At 57.4% G+C, this 21,126-nt stretch overlaps 2 protein-coding genes across 4 annotated transcripts in view; one reads left to right on the top strand and one right to left on the bottom strand.

The window, feature by feature from the left end:
• slc8a4a (solute carrier family 8 member 4a) overlaps positions 1–21,126 on the top strand; it is a 903,507-nt gene that overhangs the window by 688,885 nt on the left and 193,496 nt on the right.
• Positions 1–21,126, bottom strand: part of LOC140399870 (sodium/potassium/calcium exchanger 3-like) — a 224,263-nt gene that overhangs the window by 146,750 nt on the left and 56,387 nt on the right. The window contains exon 1 of one of the 3 annotated variants that reach the window (XM_072489335.1): positions 12,860–13,361. The exons of the other annotated variants lie outside the window; for them this stretch is intronic. Within the exon in view, the coding sequence (XP_072345436.1) occupies positions 12,860–12,977 (118 nt within the window). The 5' untranslated portion in view covers positions 12,978–13,361. Of the gene's footprint in view, positions 1–12,859; positions 13,362–21,126 lie in introns of those variants that run through there. 3 annotated transcript variants of the gene reach the window in all.

Here is a 21,126-nt window from a genome sequence, read left to right as displayed (position 1 = left end):
TGGGGGTGGTGTGGGCAGGGCGACATTAGTGCCCCCCACACCGAGAGACCCCCCCACCCTGAGAGATCCCGCCCACCCAGAAATAATTCCACCCGGAGAGATCCCCCCCCACCCAGAGAGATTCCCCCCACACCCAGAGAGATTCCCCCCACACCCAGAGAGATTCCCCCCACAACCAGAGAGAATACCCCCACATCCAGAGAGAATACCCCCACACCCAGAGAGATTCCCCCCCACCCAGAGAGATTCCCCCCACACCCAGAGAGAATACCCCCACACCCAGAGAGAATACCCCCACACCCAGAGAGATTCCCCCCACACCCAGAGAGATTCCCCCCACACCCAGAGAGATTCCCCCCACACCGAGAGATTCCCCCCACCCAGAGAGAATCCCCCTCACCCAGAGAGATTCCCCCCACCCCAGGAGATTCCCCCCACCCAGAGAGATTCCCCCCACAGCCAGAGAGATTCCCCCCACACCCAGAGAGATTCCCCCCACACCCAGAGAGATTCCCCCCCACCCAGAGAGAATCCCCCCACCCAGAGAGATTCCCCACACCCCAAGAGATTCCCCCCACCCAGAGAGATCTCCCCCCAGAGACATTCCCCCCAGAGAGATTCCCCCCAGAGCGATCCCCCCAGAGAGATTCCCCCCAGAGAGATTCCCCCCCCAGAGAGATCCCCCCAGAGAGATTCCCCCTAAAGAGAATCCCCCCACCCAGAGAGATTCTCCCCCACCCAGAGAGATCCCCCCCAGAGAGACCCCCCACACCGAGAGATACTCCCCAGAGAGATTCCCCCCACCCAGAGAGATCCCCCGACCCAGAGAGATCCCCCACCCAGAGAGAATCCCCCCTCACCCAGAGAGATTCCCCCCACCCCAATAGATCCCCCCCAGAGAGATCCACCCCAGAGAGATTCCCCTACCCAGAGAGATTCCCCCACCCCGAGAGATCCCCAGAAAGATTCCCCCCCACCCAGAGAGATCCCCCCACCCAGAGAGATCCCCCACCCAGAGAGATTCCCCCCAGAGAGATCCCCCCCGAGAGATCCCCCCCAGAGAAATTCCCCCCAGAGAAATTCCCCCCAGAGAAATTCCCCCCAGAGAGATTCCCCCCAGAGAGATTCATCCCCCCAGAGAGATTCCCCCCACCCCGAGAGATCCCCCCAGAGAGATTCCCCACCCAGAGAGATCCCCCCCAGAGAGATTCCCCACCCAGAGAGATCCCCCCCAGAGAGATCCCCCCCGAGAGATCCCCCCCAGAGAAATTCCCCCCAGAGAAATTCCCCCAGAGAAATTCCCCACAGAGAGATTCCCCCCAGAGAGATTCCCCCCACCCCGAGAGATCCCCCCAGAGAGATTCCCCACCCAGAGAGATCCCCCCCAGAGAGATTCCCCACCCAGAGAGATCCCCCCCAGAGAGATCCCCCCCGAGAGATCCCCCCCAGAGAAATTCCCCCCAGAGAAATTCCCCCCAGAGAAATTCCCCCCAGAGAGATTCCCCCCACCCCGAGAGATCCCCCCAGAGAGATTCCCCACCCAGAGAGATCCCCCCCAGAGAGATTCCCCACCCAGAGAGATCCCCCCCAGAGGATCCCCCCGAGAGATCCCCCCCAGAGAAATTCCCCCCAGAGAAATTCCCCACAGAGAGATTCCCCCCAGAGAGATTCCCCCCACCCCGAGAGATCCCCCCAGAGAGATTCCCCACCCAGAGAGATCCCCCCCAGAGAGATTCCCCACCCAGAGAGATCCCCCCCAGAGAGATCCCCCCCGAGAGATCCCCCCCAGAGAAATTCCCCCCAGAGAAATTCCCCCCAGAGAAATTCCCCACAGAGAGATTCCCCCCAGAGAGATTCCCCCCACCCCGAGAGATCCCCCCAGAGAGATTCCCCCCACCCCGAGAGATCCCCCCAGAGAGATTCCCCACCCAGAGAGATTCACCCCCCCGGAGAGATTCCCTCCCGCCCCGAGAGATCCCCCCCACCAGAGAGATCCCCCACCCAGAGAGATCCCCCCACCAGAGAGATCCCCCCCACCCAGAGAGATCCCCCCACCCAGAGAGATCCCCCCACCAGAGAGATCCCCCCCACCCAGAGAGATCCCCCCACCCAGAGAGATCCCCCCACCCAGAGAGATCCCCCCACCCAGAGAGATCCCCGCCCCACCCCGAGAGATCCCCCCACCCAGAGAGATCCCCGCCCCACCCCGAGAGATCCCCCCACCCAGAGAGATCCCCCCACCCCGAGAGATCCCCCCACCCAGAGAGATCCCCGCCCCACCCCGAGAGATCCCCCCACCCAGAGAGATCCCCGCCCCACCCCGAGAGATCCCCCCACCCAGAGAGATCCCCGCCCCACCCCGATAGATCCCCCCACCCAGAGAGATCCCCGCCCCACCCCGAGAGATCCCCCCACCCAGAGAGATCCCCGCCCCACCCCGAGAGATCCCCCCACCCAGAGAGATCCCCGCCCCACCCCGAGAGATCCCCCCACCCAGAGAGATCCCCGCCCCACCCCGAGAGATCCCCCCACCCAGAGAGATCCCCGCCCCACCCCGAGAGATCCCCCCACCCAGAGAGATCCCCGCCCCACCCCGAGAGATCCCCCCACCCAGAGAGATCCCCGCCCCACCCCGAGAGATTCCCACATCGTGAGATCCCCCCAGAGAGATTCCCCCAGAGAGATTCCCCCCACCCAGAGAGATTCCCCCCACCCCGAGAGATCCCCCCCAGAGAGATTCCCCCCACCCAGAGAGATTCCCCCCAGAGATATTCCCACCCCAGAGAGATCCCCCCACCCAGAGAGATTCCCCCCCAGAGATATTCCCATCCCGCGAGATCCCCCCCAGAGAAATTCCCCCCACCCAGAGAGATTCCCCCCACCCCGAGAGATCCCCCCCAGAGAGAACCCCCCCCTCCCAGAGAGATCCCCCCCACCCAGAGAGATCCCCCCCATCCAGAGAGATCCCCCCACCCGGAGAGAGCCCCCCACCCAGAGAGATTCCCCCACCAGAGAGAACCCCCCCCCACCCAGAGAGCTTCCCATCCACCGCGAGAGATACCCCCCACCCAGAGAGAGTCCCCCCACCCAGAGAGAGTCCCCCCACCCAGAGAGAGTCCCCCCACCCAGAGAGATCCCCCCACACTGAGAGATCCCCCCCAGAGAGATCCCCCCAGAGAGATTCCCCCCACCCCGAGAGATCTCCCCAGAGAGACCCCCCCACCCAGAGAGACCCCCCCCCACCCAGAGAGATCCCCCCACCCAGAGAGATTCTCCCCCCACCCAGAGAGATTCTCCCCCCACCCAGAGAGATTCACCCCCCACCCAGAGAGATTCCCCCCCCCACCCAGAGAGATTCCCCCCACCCAGAGAGATCTCCCCCCAGAGAGATTCCACCCCCCAGAGAGAATCCCCCCCACCCCGAGAGATCCCCCAGAGAGATCCCCCACCCAGAGAGATCCCCCCCACCCAGAGAGATTCCCCACACCCCGAGAGATCCCCCCCACCCAGAGAGATTCCCCCACCCAGAAAATTCCCCCCCACGCAGAGAGATCCCCACCCACCCAGAGATTTCCCCGCTACCCAGAGAGACCCCCCCACACAGAGAGATTCGCCCCCCCCACCCAGAGAGATCCCTGCACCCAGAGATTCCCCCCCCCCACCCAGAGAGACCCCCCACCCAGAGAGATCCCCCCCAGAGAGATCCCCCCCACCCAGAGAGATCCCCCCCACCCAGAGAGATCCCCCCCACCCAGAGAGATCCCCCCCCACCCAGAGAGATCCCCCCCACACAGAGAGATCCCCCCCACACCCAGAGAGATCCCCCCACCCAGAGAGATCCCCCCCCACCCAGAGAGATTCCACCCCCCAGAGAGATCCCCCCCCCCACCCAGAGAGATACCCCCCACCCAGAGAGATCCCCCCCCCCACCCAGAGAGATGCCCAGCGTGTGTGTGCGTTCAAACCGCCCGAGGTGGAATTATCGTTGATACAAGGGGCTCGCTCGCACCCTGACCTCCGAAACACCCACCTCACGTTCACCACCCACTGCACACATCAATATACCCAGCCACCTGCTTCCCATTCTCCCAACGCACAAACCTTCATCGGTATCCAACATATCGCTCACCATTACCACGCGCTCCATCTGCTGTGGGAGCAACAAGACAGGGCAGCTTGAGTCGACAGTGTGGAGGGAGCTTTACTCTGTGTCTAACCCCGTGCTGTACCTGTCCTGGGAGTGTTTGATGGGGACAGTGTGGAGGGAGCTTTACTCTGTGTCTAACCCCATGCTGTACCTGTCCTGGGAGTGTTTGATGGGGACAGTGTAGAGGGAGCTTTACTCTGTATCTAACCCCATGCTGTACTTGTCCTGGGAGAGTTTGATGGGGACAGTGTATAGGGAGCTTCACTCTGTATCTAACCCCGTGCTGTACTTGTCCTGGGAGTGTTTGATGGGGACAGTGTAGAGGGAGCTTCACTCTGTATCTAACCCCGTGCTGTACCTGTCCTGGGAGTGTTTGATGGGGACAGTGTAGAGGGATCTTTACTCTGTGTCTAACCCCGTGCTGTACCTGTCCTGGGAGTGTTTGATGGGGACAGTGTAGAGGGAGCTTTACTCTGTATCTAACCCCGTGCTGTACCTGTCCTGGGAGTGTTTGATGGGGACAGTGTAGAGGGAGCTTTACTCTGTGTCTAACCCAGTGCTGTACCTGTCCTGGGAGTGTTTGATGGGGGACAGTGTAGAGGGAGCTTTACTCTGTATCTAACCCCGTGCTGTACCTGTCCTGGGAGTGTTTGATGGGGACAGTGTAGAGGGAGCTTTACTCTGTATCTAACCCCGTGCTGTACCTGTCCTGGGAGTGTTTGATGGGGACATTGCAGAGGGAGCTTTACTCTGTATCTAACCCCGTGCTGTACCTGTCCTGGGAGTGTTTGATGGGGACAGTGCAGTGGGAGCTTTACTCTGTATCTAACCCCGTGCTGTACCTGTCCTGGGAATGTTTGATGGGGGACAGTGTAGCGGGAGCTTTACTCTGTATCTAACCCCGTGCTGCACCTGTCCTGGGAGTGTTTGACGGGGACAGTGTAGAGGGAGCTTTACTCTGTATCTAACCCAGTGCTGTACCTGCCCTGGGAGTGTTTGACGGGGACAGTGTAGAGGGAGCATTACTCTGTATCGAACCCCGTGCTGTACCTGTCCTGGGAGTGAGGGGACAGTGTAGAGGGAGCTTTACTCAGTATCTAACCCCGTGCTGTACCTGTCCCGGGAGTGTTTGATGGGGACAGTGTAGAGGGAGCTTTACTCTGTATCTAACCCTGTGCTGTACCTGTCCGGGGAGTGTTTGATGGGGACAGTGTAGAGGGAGCTTTACTCTGTATCTAACCCCGTGCTGTACCTGTCCTGGGAGTGTTTGATGGGGACAGTGTAGAGGGAGCTTTACTCTGTATCTAACCCCGTGCTGTACCTGTCCCGGGAGTGTTTGATGCGGACAGTGTAGAGGGAGCTTTACTCTGTATCTAACCCCGTGCTGTACCTGTCCTGGGAGTGTTTGATGGGGACAGTGTAGAGGGAGCTTTACTCTGTATCTAACCCTGTGCTGTACCTGTCCTGGGAGTGTTTGATGCGGACAGTGTAGAGGGAGCTTTACTCTGTATCTAACCCCGTGCTGTACCTGTCCTGGGAGTGTTTGATGGGGACAGTGTAGAGGGAGCTTTACTCTGTATCTAACCCCGTGCTGTACCTGTCCTGGGAGTGTTTGATGGGGACAGTGTAGAGGGAGCTTTACTCTGTATCTAACCCCGTGCTGTACCTGTCCTGGGAGTGTTTGATGGGGACAGTGTAGAGGGAGCTTTACTCTGTATCTAACCCTGTGCTGTACCTGTCCTGGGAGTGTTTGATGGGGACAGTGTAGAGGGAGCTTTACTCTGTATCTAACCCCGTGCTGTACCTGCCCTGGGAGTGTTGATGGGGACAGTGTAGAGGGAGCTTTACTCTGTATCTAACCCTGTGCTGTACCTGTCCTGGGAGTGTTTGATGGGGACAGTGTAGAGGGAGCTTTACCCAGTATCTAACCCCGTGCTGTACCTGTCCTGGGAGTGTTTGATGGGGACAGTGTAGAGGGAGCTTTACTCTGTATCTAACCCTGTGCTGTACCTGCCCTGGGAGTGTTGATGGGGACAGTGTAGAGGGAGCTTTACTCTGTATCTAACCCCGTGCTGTACCTGCCCTGGGAGTGTTGATGGGGACAGTGTAGAGGGAGCTTTACTCTGTATCTAACCTCGTGCTGTACCTGTCCTGGGAGTGTTTGATGGGGACAGTGTGGAGGGAGCTTTACTCTGTATCTAACCCCGTGCTGTACCTGTCCTGGGAGTGTTTGATGGGGACAGTGTACAAAGAACAAATCACAAAGAAATGTACAGCACAGGAACAGGCCCTTCGGCCCTCCAAGCCCGTGCCGACCATACTGCCCGACCAAACTACAATCTTCTACACTTCCTGGGTCCGTATCCTTCTATTCCCATCCTATTCATATATTTGTCAAGATGCCCCTTAAATGTCCCTATCGTCCCTGCTTCCACTACCTCCTCCGGCAGCGAGTTCCAGGCACCCACTACCCTCTGGGTAAAAAACTTGCCTCGTACATCTACTCTAAACCTTGCCCCTCTCACCTTAAACCTATGCCCCCTAGTAATTGACCCCTCTACCCTGGGGAAAAGAGGGAGAGGGAGGGAGAGGAGAGGGAGGGAGGGAGCTTTACTCAGTATCGAACCACGTGCTGTACCTGTCCTGGGCGTGTTTGATGGGGACAGTGTAGAGGGAGCTTTACTCTGTATCTAACCCCATGCTGTACCTGTCCTGGGAGTGTTTGATGGGGACAGTGTAGAGGGAGCTTTACTCTGTATCTAACCCCGTGCTGTACCTGTCCTGGGAGTGTTTGATGGGGACAGTGTAGAGGGAGCTTTACTCTGTATCTAACCCCGTGCTGTACCTGTCCTGGGAGTGTTTGATGGGGACAGTGTAGAGGGAGCTTTACTCTGTATCTAACCCCGTGCTGTACCTGTCCTGGGAGCGTTTGATGGGGACAGTGTAGAGGGAGCTTTACTCTGTATCTAACCCCGTGCTGTACCTGTCCTGGGAGTGTTTGATGGGGACAGTGTAGAGGGAGCTTTACTCTGTATCGAACCACGTGCTGTACCTGTCCTGGGCGTGTTTGATGGGGACAGTGTAGAGGGAGCTTTACTCTGTATCTAACCCCGTGCTGTACCTGTCCTGGGAGTGTTTGATGGGGACAGTGTAGAGGGAGCTTTACTCTGTATCTATCCCCGTGCTGTACCTGTCCTGGGAGTGTTTGATGGGGACAGTGTAGAGGGAGCTTTACTCTGTATCTAACCCCGTGCTGTACCTGTCCTGGGAGTGTTTGATGGGGACAGTGTAGAGGGAGCTTTACTCTGTATCTCACCCCGTGCTGTACCTGTCCTGGGACTGTTTGATGGGGACAGTGTAGAGGGAGCTTTACTCTGTGTCTAACCCCATGCTGTACCTGTCCTGGGAGTGTTTGATGGGGACAGTGTAGAGGGAGCTTTACTCTGTATCTAACCCCGTGCTGTACCTGTCCTTGGGAGTGTTTGATGGGGACAGTGTAGAGGGAGCTTTACTCTGTATCTAACCCCGTGCTGTCACTGTCCTGGGAGTGTTTGATGGGGACAGTGTAGAGGGAGCTTTACTCTGTATCTAACCCCGTGCTGTACCTGTCCTGGGAGTGTTTGAAGGGGACAGTGTAGAGGGAGCTTTGCTCTGTATCTAACCCCGTGCTGTACCTATCCTGGGAGTGTTTGATGGGGACAGTGTAGAGGGAGCTTTACTCTGTATCTAACCCCGTGCTGTACCTGTCCTGGGAGTGTTTGATGGGGAAAGTGTAGACGGAGCTTTACTCTGTATCTAACCCCGTGCTGTACCTGTCCTGGGAGTGTTTGATGGGGACAGTGTAGAGGGAGCTTTACTCTGTATCTAACCCCGTGCTGTACCTGTCCTGGGAGTGTTTGATGGGGACAGTGTAGAGGGAGCTTTACTCTGTATCTAATCCCGTGCTGTACCTGTCCTGGGAGTGTTTGATGGGGACAGTGTAGAGGGAGCTTTACTCTGTGTCTAACCCCGTGCTGTACCTGTCCTGGGAGTGTTTGATGGGGACAGTGTAGAGGGAGCTTTACTCTGTATCGAACCCCGTGCTGTACCTGTCCTGGGAGTGTTTGATGGGGACAGTGTAGAGGGAGCTTTACTCTGTATCTAACCCCGTGCTGTACCTGTCCTGGGAGTGTTTGATGGGGACAGTGTAGAGAGAGCTTTACTCTGTATCTAACCCCGTGCTGTACCTGTCCTGGGAGTGTTTGATGGGGACAGTGTAGAGGGAGCTTTACTCTGTATCGAACCCCGTGCTGTACTTTATGGTGTTCTTGCCTGTTGTTTGGGTTGGGCCTGTGAGGATCTGAGCCTCACTGATGGAGGGTTTTACCCCACGATTGGGCAATGGCAAGGCAGTCTCGCGCTCGAACTCTACCCCTTGATTTCTGGATCCGGAATCTCGATTACTGGCTCCTGACCGTGTTCCAGATCTCTCACCTGGATTATTGGATCCTCCTCTTGGGTTACTTGATCCTGGACCTGTATAACTGGGTCCTGGCCCTCCCTATCTCTGTAACCTCCTCCAGCCCTTACAACCCTCCCTATCTCTGTGACCTCCTCCAGCCCCGACAACCCTCCCTATCTCTGTAACCTCCTCCAGCCCCTACAACCCTCCCTATTTCTGTGACCTCCTCCAGCCCCTACAACCCTCCCTATCTCTGTGACCTCCTCCAGCCCCTACAACCCTCCCTATTTCTGTGACCTCCTCCAGCCCCTACAATCCTCCCTATCTCTGTGACCTCCTCCAGCCCCGACACCCCACACTATCTCTGTACCCTCCTCCAGCCCCGACAACCCTCCCTATCTCTGTAACCTCCTCCAGCCCCGACACCCCTCACTATCTCTGTAACCTCCTCCAGCCCAGACAACCCTCCCTATTTCTGTGACCTCCTCCAGCCCCTACAACCCTCCCTATCTCTGTGACCTCCTCCAGCCCCTACAACCCTCCCTATCTCTGTAACCTCCTCCAGCCCCGACACCCCTCACTATCTCTGTAACCTCCTCCAGCCCAGACAACCCTCCCTATCTCTGTGATCTCCTCCAGCCCCTACAACCCTCCCTATCTCTGTGACCTCCTCCAGCCCCGACAACCCTCCCTATCTCTGTAACCTCCTCCAGTCCCTAAAACCCTCCCTGTCTGTGTAACCTCCTCCAGCCCCTACAACCCTCCCTATCTCTGTAACCTCCTCCAGCCTCTACACCCTTCCCTATGTCTGCATCCTCCTCCAGCCCCCACAACCCTCCATATCTCTGTAACCTCCTCCAGCCCCTACAACCTTCCCTATCTCTGTAACCTACTCCAGCCCCTACACCCTCCCTATCTCTGTAACCTCCTCCAGCCCCTACACCCCCTCCCTATCTCTGTAACCTCCTCCAGCCCCCACAACCCTCCCTATCTCTGCAACCTCCTCCAGCCCCCACAACCCTCCCTATCTCTGTAACCTCCTCCAGTCCCTACAACCCTCCCTATCTCTGTAACGTCCTCCAGCCCCTACAACCCTCCCTATCTCTGTAATCTCCTCCAGCCCCTACAACCCTCCCTATCTCTGTAACCTACTCCAGCCCCTACAACCCTCCCTATCTCTGTAACCTCCTCCAGCCCCGACAACCCTCCCTATCGCTGTAACCTCCTCCAGCCCCGACACCCCTCACTATCTCTGTAACCTCCTCCAGCCCAGACAACCCTCCCTATCTCTGTGACCTCCTCCAGCCCCTACAACCCTCCCTATCTCTGTGACCTCCTCCAGCCCCGACAACCCTCCCTATCTCTGTAACCTCCTCCAGTCCCTAAAACCCTCCCTGTCTGTGTAACCTCCTCCAGCCCCTACAACCCTCCCTATCTCTGTAACCTCCTCCAGCCTCTACACCCTTCCCTATGTCTGCATCCTCCTCCAGCCCCCACAACCCTCCATATCTCTGTAACCTCCTCCAGCCCCTACAACCTTCCCTATCTCTGTAACCTCCTCCAGTCCCTACAACCCTCCCTATCTCTGTAACGTCCTCCAGCCCCTACAACCCTCCCTATCTCTGTAACCTCCTCCAGCCCCTACAACCCTCCCTATCTCTGTAACCTACTCCAGCCCCTACAACCCTCCCTATCTCTGTAACCTCCTCCAGCCCCGACAACCCTCCCTATCTCTGTAACCTCCTCCAGCCCCGACACCCCTCACTATCTCTGTAACCTCCTCCAGCCCAGACAACCCTCCCTATCTCTGTGACCTCCTCCAGCCCCTACAACCCTCCCTATCTCTGTGACCTCCTCCAGCCCCTACAACCCTCCCTATCTCTGTGACCTCCTCCAGCCCCTACACCCCTCACTATCTCTGTAACCTTCTCCAGCCCCGACAACCCTTCCTATCTCTGTAACCTCCTCCAGCCCCGACACCCCTCACTATCTCTGTAACCTCCTCCAGCCCAGACAACCCTCCCTATCTCTGTGACCTCCTCCAGCCCCTACAACCCTCCCTATCTCTGTGACCTCCTCCAGCCCCGACAACCCTCCCTATCTCTGTAACCTCCTCCAGTCCCTAAAACCCTCCCTGTCTGTGTAACCTCCTCCAGCCCCTACAACCCTCCCTATCTCTGTAACCTCCTCCAGCCCCTTCACCCTTCCCTATGTCTGCAACCTCCTCCAGCCCCCACAACCCTCCCTATCTCTGTAACCTCCTCCAGCCCCTTCAACCTTCCCTATCTCTGTAACCTACTCCAGCCCCTACACCCTCCCTATCTCTGTAACCTCCTCCAGCCCCTACACCTCCTCCCTATCTCTGTAACCTCCTCCAGCCCCCACAACCCTCCCTATCTCTGCAACCTCCTCCAGCCCCCACAACCCTCCCTATCTCTGTAACCTCCTCCAGTCCCTACAACCCTCCCTATCTCTGTAACCTCCTCCAGCCCCTACAACCCTCCCTATCTCTGTAACCTCCTCCAGCCCCTACAACCCTCCCTATCTCTGTAACCTACTCCAGCCCCTACAACCCTCCCTATCTCTGTAACCTCCTCCAGCCCCGACAACCCTTCGCATCTCTGTAACCTCCTCCAGCCCCTACACCCCTCCCTATCTCTGTAAACTCCTCCAGGCCCTACAACCCACCCTATCTCTGTAAACTCCTGCAGCCCCTACAACCCTCCCTATCTCTGTAACCTCCTCCAGCCCCTACACACCTCCCTATCTCTGTAACCTCCTCATGCCCCGACAACCCTCCCTATCTCTGTAACCTCCTCCAGCCCCGACAACCCTCCTTATCTCTGTAACCTCCTCCAGCCCCTACAACCCTCCCTATCTCTGTAACGTCCTCCAGTCCCTACACACCTCCCTATCTCTGTAACCTCCACCACTCCCTACAACCCTCCGTTTCTCTGTAACATCCTCCAGCCCCTACAACACTCCCTATCTCTGTAACCTCCACCACTCCCTACACCCCTCCCTATCTCTGTAACCTCCACCACTCCCTACAACCCTCCCTATCTCTGTAACCTCCTCCCGCCCCGACAACCCTCCCTATCTCTGTAACCTCCTCCAGTCCCTACACACCTCCCTATCTCTGTAACCTCCTCCAGCCCCTACAACCCTCCCTATCTCTGTAACCTCCTCCAGCCCTGACAACCCTCCCTATGTCTGTAACCTCCTCCAGTCCCTACACACCTCCCTATCTCTGTAACCTCCTCCAGCCCCTACAACCCTCCCTCTCCCTGTAACCTCCTCCAGTCCCTACACACCTCCCGATCTCTGTAACCTCCTCCAGCCCCGACAACCCTCCCTATCTCTGTAACCTCCTCCAGCCCTGACAACCCTCCCTATGTCTGTAACCTCCTCCAGTCCCTACACACCTCCCTATCTCTGTAACCTCCTCCAGCCCCTACATCCCTCCCTCTCCCTGTAACCTCCTCCAGTCCCTACACACCTCCCTATCTCTGTAACCTCCTCCAGCCCCTACAACCCTCCCTATCTCTGTAACCTCCTCCAGCCCCTACAACCCTCCATATCTCTGTAACCTCCTCCAACCCCCTACAACCCTCCCTCTCTCTGTAACCTCCTCCAGTCCCTACACACCTCCCTATTTCTGTAACCTCCTCATGCCCCTACACCCCTCCCTATCTCTGTAACCGCTTCCAGTCCCTACAACCCTCCCTATCTCTGTAACCTCCTCCAGCCCTTACAACCCTCCCTATGTCTGTAACCTCCTCCAGCCCCTACAACCCTCCCTATCTCTGTAACCTCCTCCAGTCCCTACAACCCTCCCTATCTCTGTAACCTCCTCATGCCCCTACACCCCTCCCTATCTCTGTAACCGCTTCCAGTCCCTACAACCCTCCCTATATCTGTAACCTCCTCCAGCCCCTACAACCCTCCCTATCTCTGTAACCTCCTCCAGCCCCTACAACCCTCCCTATCTCTGTAACCTCCTCCTGCCTCTCCAATGCTACCGTCCTTGAAGCTCTCCCCCTCTCTTTCCGTCTCCCCTGTCAGACGCTGCTCACAGCCGGGCCCCCTTCGACTGGGCTTTCCCGGGTTCCCTGACTGTGACTCGGGGTTAACCTCTGCTCCGACAATGCTCGCCCAACCCCGGGGAGCCGGCAGACACCGTACGCAACAAGTGCCCCGAACTCCAGAGAGGGGTCGTGGTGGTGGGACGTCGGGGGGGGGGGGGGGGGGTAATAAGCAGCGAGACTCACCGTTAACCGCCTGTTTGCAGACCCACGCCACTGTCAGCATCGTTCCAGACACCCAGCACAGGCTGCTCTCGAACCCCAGCCACCGATGCCAGCCCAGCCTCCTTCTGTGGGCACGCATCCTCGCCAAGCAACAGCCGGTGCCTCCGGCGCGGAGTGGGGAAGGAGTCTCTGCGGAAAGCGGGATGTGCCTGTGAGGTGGCGAGGGAGGGTGCCCGCGTGAGATTGCCACCTGCCTCGCGGGCGGGGCGAGATCCCTTTGGCCAGGGGCGCAGCGCTGAGGGGGTTAACCCCGAGCTGCTCTGTTGTGAGTGGGGGGGGGGGGCTTGTTCCTGCGGCTGTCTCCCTGCAGCCTGGGTGAGTGTGTGAGAGCGAAGAACATCACTGACAAGCAGCGCTTCAAACACTCCACAGAGGCGAGGTTCCAGGCTCCCCCTTAAAGGGAGAACCAGCGGGACCCCTCCCTGACCCTGGCTCCAGTCCTGAAAAGGAGACGCCAGGGCAACCGTGCCAACTCCTTCGCCCTGCCAACCTCCTGCAGTCTCTGCCCCTCCCTAACATCTTCGTCCCCGCCCCCCCCCCCCCCCCCCCCCTCCATCGCCCACGCTCCCCGGCAGGGAATTAAAGTTGTACAATCAAAATTCAAGAGAGGAGAATGAATGAGGAACGGAGATTCCCACTGATTGAGCCAAGCAACAGGAGGGGGAATCCTGTAAAACCCTGACCCCTGATCCCCTCACCCCTCATCCCTGATCCCTGATCCCCCATCCCAGCTCATTCCCAAACCTCAGCTTCAGCAGTGAGGAAGGGGTTTAATCCAGTTTAAATAACAGATATCAGGGACAGGACACCAAAAACTGGTTCAGAGAGAGAGACAGATAGAGAGAGAGAGACAGAGAGAGAGGGAGAGAGACAGAGAGAGAGACAGAGACAGAGAGAGACAGAGGGAGAGAGACAGAGACAGAGAGAGAGACAGACAGAGAGACAGAGAGAGACAGAGAGAGAGAGACAGAGAGAGAGAGAGAGAGAGAGACAGAGAGAGACAGAGACAGACAGAGAGACAGAGACAGAGAGAGACAGACAGAGAGAGAGAGAGACAGAGACAGACAGAGAGAGAGAGACAGAGCGAGAATGAGAGGGAGAGGAAGAAAGAGAGAGAGAGACAGAGGGGGAGAGAGAGACACAGAGGGAGAGGGACAAAGGGAGAGAGAGAGAGAGACAGAGAGAGAGGGAGGCAGAGAGAGACAGAGGGAGAGAGAGAGACCGAGGGAGGGAGAGACAGAGGGAGAGAGACAAAGGGAGAGAGAGGGAGAGGAAGCGAGAGACTGACAAAGAGAGCGAGAGAGAGAGAGACAGAGACAGAGAGACGGAGAGAGAGAGAGACAGAGAGAGTTAGACAGAGCGAGAGAGAGAGACAGAGAGAGTTAGACAGAGCGAGAGAGAGACAGAGACAGAGAGACGGAGAGAGACAGAGAGACAAGAGGCCGGATTCTCTGTTCCTGGGACTAAGAGTTGACGCTGGGACAGGATTCGTGGACTTTCACAACAGCAAAACCGGCTGGGACCCGGGAGCGATTCAGTGACTGCGGAGGGTCTAGCACTGGACCCACGTGGAACACACTCGATTCCAATGGGAAACGGAGCGGGATTGGCCGGGTCTGTGATCGACGCTCGGGAGGCTGACAAGCTGCAGCCGCGCACACACATTACACTCCCCGCACACACTCATCCCAGCCGCACACACACATTACACTCCCCACACACACTCATCCCAGCCGCACACACACATTACACTCCCCACACACACTCATCCCAGCCGCACACACACATTACACTCCCCACACACACTCATCCCAGCCACACACACACATTACACTCCCCACACACACTCATCCCAGCCGCACACACACATTACACTCCCCACACACACTCATCCCAGCCACACACACACATTACACTCCCCGCACACACTCATCCCAGCCGCACACACACATTACACTCCCCGCACACACTCATCCCAGCCGCACACACACATTACACTCCCCACACACACTCATCCCAGCCGCACACACACATTACACTCCCCGCACACACTCATCCCAGCCTCACACACACATTACACTCCCCGCACACACTCATCCCAGCCGCACACACACATTACACTCCCCGCACACACTCAACCCAGCCTCACACACACATTACACTCCCCGCACACACTCATCCCAGTCGCACACACACATTACACTCCCCACACACACTCATCCCAGCCCCACACACACATTACACTCCCCACACACACTCATCCCAGCCGCGCACACACATTACACTCCCCACACACACTCATCCCAGCCGCACACACACATTACACTCCCCACACACACTCATCCCAGCCGCGCACACACATTACACTCCCCGCACACACTCATCCCAGCCGCACACACACATTACACTCCCCGCACACACTCATCCCAGCCGCACACACACATTACACTCCCCGCACACACTCATCCCAGCCGTACACACACATTACACTCCCCACACACACTCATCCCAGCCGTACACACACATTACACTCCCCAAACTCACTCATCCCAGCCGCACATACACATTACACTCCCCGCACACACTCATCCCAGCCTCTCACACACATTACACTCCCCACACACACTCATCCCAGCCGCACACACATTACACTCCCCGCACACACTCACCCCAGCCGCACACAGACATTACACTCCCCGCACACACTCATCCCAGCCGCACACACACATTACACTCCCCACACACACTCATCCCAGCCACACACACATTACACTCCCCACACACACTCATCCCAGCCTCACACACACATTACACTCCCCACACACACTCATCCCAGCCGCACACACACATTACACTCCCCACACACACTCATCCCAGCCGCACACACACATTACACTCCCCACACACACTCAACCCAGCCGCACACACACATTACACTCCCCACACACACTCATCCCAGCTGCACACACACACTACACTCCCCACACACACTCATCCCAGCCTCACACACACATTACACTCCCCACACACACTCATCCCAGCCGCACACACACATTACACTCCCCACACACACTCATCCCAGCCGCACACACACACTACACTCCCCGCACACACTCATCCCAGCCGCACACACACATTACACTCCCCGCACACACTCATCCCAGCCGCACACACACATTACACTCCCCACATACACTCATCCCAGCCGCACACACACATTACACTCCCCACACACACTCATCCCAGCCGCACACACACATTACACTCCCCACACACACTCATCCCAGCCTCACACACACATTACACTCCCCACACACGCTCATCCCAGCCACACACACACATTACACTCCCCACACGCACTCATCCCAGCCGCGCACACATTACACTCCCCACACACACTCATCCCAGGCGCACACACACATTACACTCCCCACACACACTCATCCCAGCCGCGCACACATTACACTCCCCACACACACTCAACCCAGCCGCACACACACATTACACTCCCCACACACACTCATCCCAGCCGCACACACACATTACACTCCCCACACACACTCATCCCAGCCGCACACACACACTACACTCCCCGCACACACTCATCCCAGCCACACACACACACTACACTCCCCACACACACTCATCCCAGCCTCACACACACATTACACTCCCCACACACACTCATCCCAGCCGCACACACACATTACACTCCCCACACACACTCATCCCAGCCGCACACACACACTACACTCCCCGCACACACTCATCCCAGCCGCACACACACATTACACTCCCCGCACACACTCATCCCAGCCGCACACACACATTACACTCCCCACATACACTCATCCCAGCCGCACACACACATTACACTCCCCACACACGCTCATCCCAGCCACACACACACATTACACTCCCCACACACACTCATCCCAGCCGCGCACACATTACACTCCCCACACACACTCATCCCAGGCGCACACACACATTACACTCCCCACACACACTCATCCCAGCCGCGCACACATTACACTCCCCACACACACTCATCCCAGGCGCACACACACATTACACTCCCCACACACACTCATCCCAGCCGCACACACACATTACACTCCCCACACACACTCATCCCAGCCGCACACACACATTACACTCCCCACACACACTCATCCCAGCCGCACACACACATTACACTCCCCACACACACTCATCCCAGTCGCACTCACACATTACACTCCCCGCACACACTCATCCCAGCCGCACACACACATTACACTCCCCACACACACTCATCCCAGCCGCACACACACATTACACTCCCCGCACACACTCATCCCAGCCGCACACACACATTACACTCCCCGCACACACTCATCCCAGCCTCACACACACATTACACTCCCCACACACACTCATCCCAGCCGCACACACACATTACACTCCCCGCACACACTCATCCCAGCCGCACACACACATTACACTCCCCACACACATTCATCCCAGCCTCACACACACATTACACTCCCCGCACACACTCATCCCAGCCGCACACACACATTACACTCCCCGCACACACTCATCCCAGCCTCACACACACATTACACTCCCCGCACACACTCATCCCAGCCGCACACACACATTACACTCCCCGCACACACTCAACCCAGCCTCACACACACATTACACTCCCCGCACACACTCATCCCAGTCGCACACACATTACACTCCCCACACACACTCATCCCAGCCCCACACACACATTACACTCCCCACACACACTCATCCCAGCCGCGCACACACATTACACTCCCCACACACACTCATCCCAGCCGCACACACACATTACACTCCCCACACACACTCATCCCAGCCGCACACACACATTACACTCCCCGCACACACTCATCCCAGCCGCACACACACATTACACTCCCCGCACACACTCATCCCAGCCGCACACACACATTACACTCCCCGCACACACTCATCCCAGCCGTACACACACATTACACTCCCCACACACACTCATCCCAGCCGTACACACACATTACACTCCCCAAACTCACTCATCCCAGCCGCACATACACATTACACTCCCCGCACACACTCATCCCAGCCTCTCACACACATTACACTCCCCACACACACTCATCCCAGCCGCACACACATTACACTCCCCGCACACACTCACCCCAGCCGCACACAGACATTACACTCCCCGCACACACTCATCCCAGCCGCACACACACATTACACTCCCCACACACACTCATCCCAGCCACACACACATTACACTCCCCACACACACTCATCCCAGCCTCACACACACATTACACTCCCCACACACACTCATCCCAGCCGCACACACACATTACACTCCCCACACACACTCATCCCAGCCGCACACACACATTACACTCCCCACACACACTCAACCCAGCCGCACACACACATTACACTCCCCACACACACTCATCCCAGCTGCACACACACACTACACTCCCCACACACACTCATCCCAGCCTCACACACACATTACACTCCCCACACACACTCATCCCAGCCGCACACACACATTACACTCCCCACACACACTCATCCCAGCCGCACACACACACTACACTCCCCGCACACACTCATCCCAGCCGCACACACACATTACACTCCCCGCACACACTCATCCCAGCCGCACACACACATTACACTCCCCACATACACTCATCCCAGCCGCACACACACATTACACTCCCCACACACGCTCATCCCAGCCACACACACACATTACACTCCCCACACACACTCATCCCAGCCGCGCACACATTACACTCCCCACACACACTCATCCCAGCCGCACACACACATTACACTCCCCACACACACTCATCCCAGCCGCACACACACATTACACTCCCCACACACACTCATCCCAGCCGCACACACACATTACACTCCCCACACACACTCATCCCAGTCGCACTCACACATTACACTCCCCACACACACTCATCCCAGCCGCGCACACACATTACACTCCCCACACACACTCATCCCAGCCGCACACACACATTACACTCCCCACACACACTCATCCCAGCCGCACACACACTTACACTCCCCGCACACACTCATCCCAGCCGCACACACACATTACACTCCCCACACACACTCATCCCAGCCGCACACACACATTACACTCCCCACACACACTCATCCCAGCCGCACACACACATTACACTCCCCACACACACTCACCCCAGCCGCACACACACATTACACTCCCCACACACACTCATCCCAGCTGCACACACACACTACACTCCCCACACACACTCATCCCAGCCTCACACACACATAACACACCCCACACACACTCATCCCAGCCGCACACACACATTACACTCCCCACACACACTCATCCCAGCCGCACACACACATTACACTCCCCACACACGCTCATCCCAGCCACACACACACATTACACTCCCCACACACACTCATCCCAGCCGCGCACACATTACACTCCCCACACACACTCATCCCAGCCGCACACACACATTACACTCCCCACACACACTCATCCCAGCCGCACACACACATTACACTCCCCACACACACTCATCCCAGCCGCACACACACATTACACTCCCCACACACACTCATCCCAGCCTCACACACACATTACACTCCCCACACACACTCATCCCAGCCGCACACACACATTACACTCCCCGCACACACTCATCCCAGCCGCACACACACATTACACTCCCCACACACACTCATCCCAGCCGCACACGCACATTACACTCCCCACACACACTCATCCCAGCCTCACACACACATTACACTCCCCACACACACTCACCCCAGCCACACACACACATTACACTCCCCACACACACTCATCCCAGCCGCACACACACATTACACTCCCCGCACACACTCATCCCAGCCGCACACACACATTACACTCCCCACACACACTCATCCCAGCCGCACACACACTACACTCCCCGCACACACTCATCCCAGCCGCACTCACACATTACACTCCCCGCACACACTCATCCCAGCCTCACACACACTACACTCCCCACACACACTCATCCCAGCCTCACACACACATTACACTCCCCACACACACTCATCCCAGCCGCACACACACATTACACTCCGCACACACACTCATCCCAGCCGCACACGCACATTACACTCCCCACACACACTCATCCCAGCCTCACACACACTACACTCCCCACACACACTCATCCCAGCCGCACACACACATTACACTCCCCACACACACTCATCCCAGCCTCACACACACTACACTCCGCACACACACTCATCCCAGCCTCACACACACATTACACTCCCCACACACACTCATCCCAGCCGCACACGCACATTACACTCCCCACACACACTCATCCCAGCCTCACACACACTACACTCCCCACACACACTCATCCCAGCCTCACACACACATTACACTCCCCACACACACTCATCCCAGCCGCACTCACACATTACACTCCCCGCACACACTCATCCCAGCCTCACACACACTACACTCCCCACACACACTCATCCCAGCCTCACACACACATTACACTCCCCACACACACTCATCCCAGCCTCACACACACATTACACTCCCCACACACACTCATCCCAGCCACACACACACATTACACTCCCCGCACACACTCATCCCAGCCTCACACACACATTACACTCCCCACACACACTCATCCCAGCCACACACACACATTACACTCCCCACACACACTCATCCCAGCCGCACACGCACATTACACTCCCCACACACACTCATCCCAGCCTCACACACACTACACTCCCCACACACACTCATCCCAGCCTCACACACACATTACACTCCCCACACACACTCATCCCAGCCGCACTCACACATTACACTCCCCGCACACACTCATCCCAGCCTCACACACACTACACTCCCCACACACACTCATCCCAGCCTCACACACACATTACACTCCCCACACACACTCATCCCAGCCACACACACACATTACACTCCCCGCACACACTCATCCCAGCCACACACACACACATTACACTCCCCACACACACTCATCCCAGCCGCACACACACATTCCACTCCCCACACACACTCATCCCAGCCGCACACACACATTACACTCCCCACACACACTCATCCGAGCCGCACACACATA

Source organism: Scyliorhinus torazame, chromosome 24 (assembly GCF_047496885.1).
Source record: "Scyliorhinus torazame isolate Kashiwa2021f chromosome 24, sScyTor2.1, whole genome shotgun sequence".
In the NCBI taxonomy this organism is placed as follows: domain Eukaryota; kingdom Metazoa; phylum Chordata; class Chondrichthyes; order Carcharhiniformes; family Scyliorhinidae; genus Scyliorhinus; species Scyliorhinus torazame.
The sequence above is the reverse complement of the archived record's forward strand: the minus strand, read 5'-3'. Positions and strand labels throughout refer to the sequence as shown.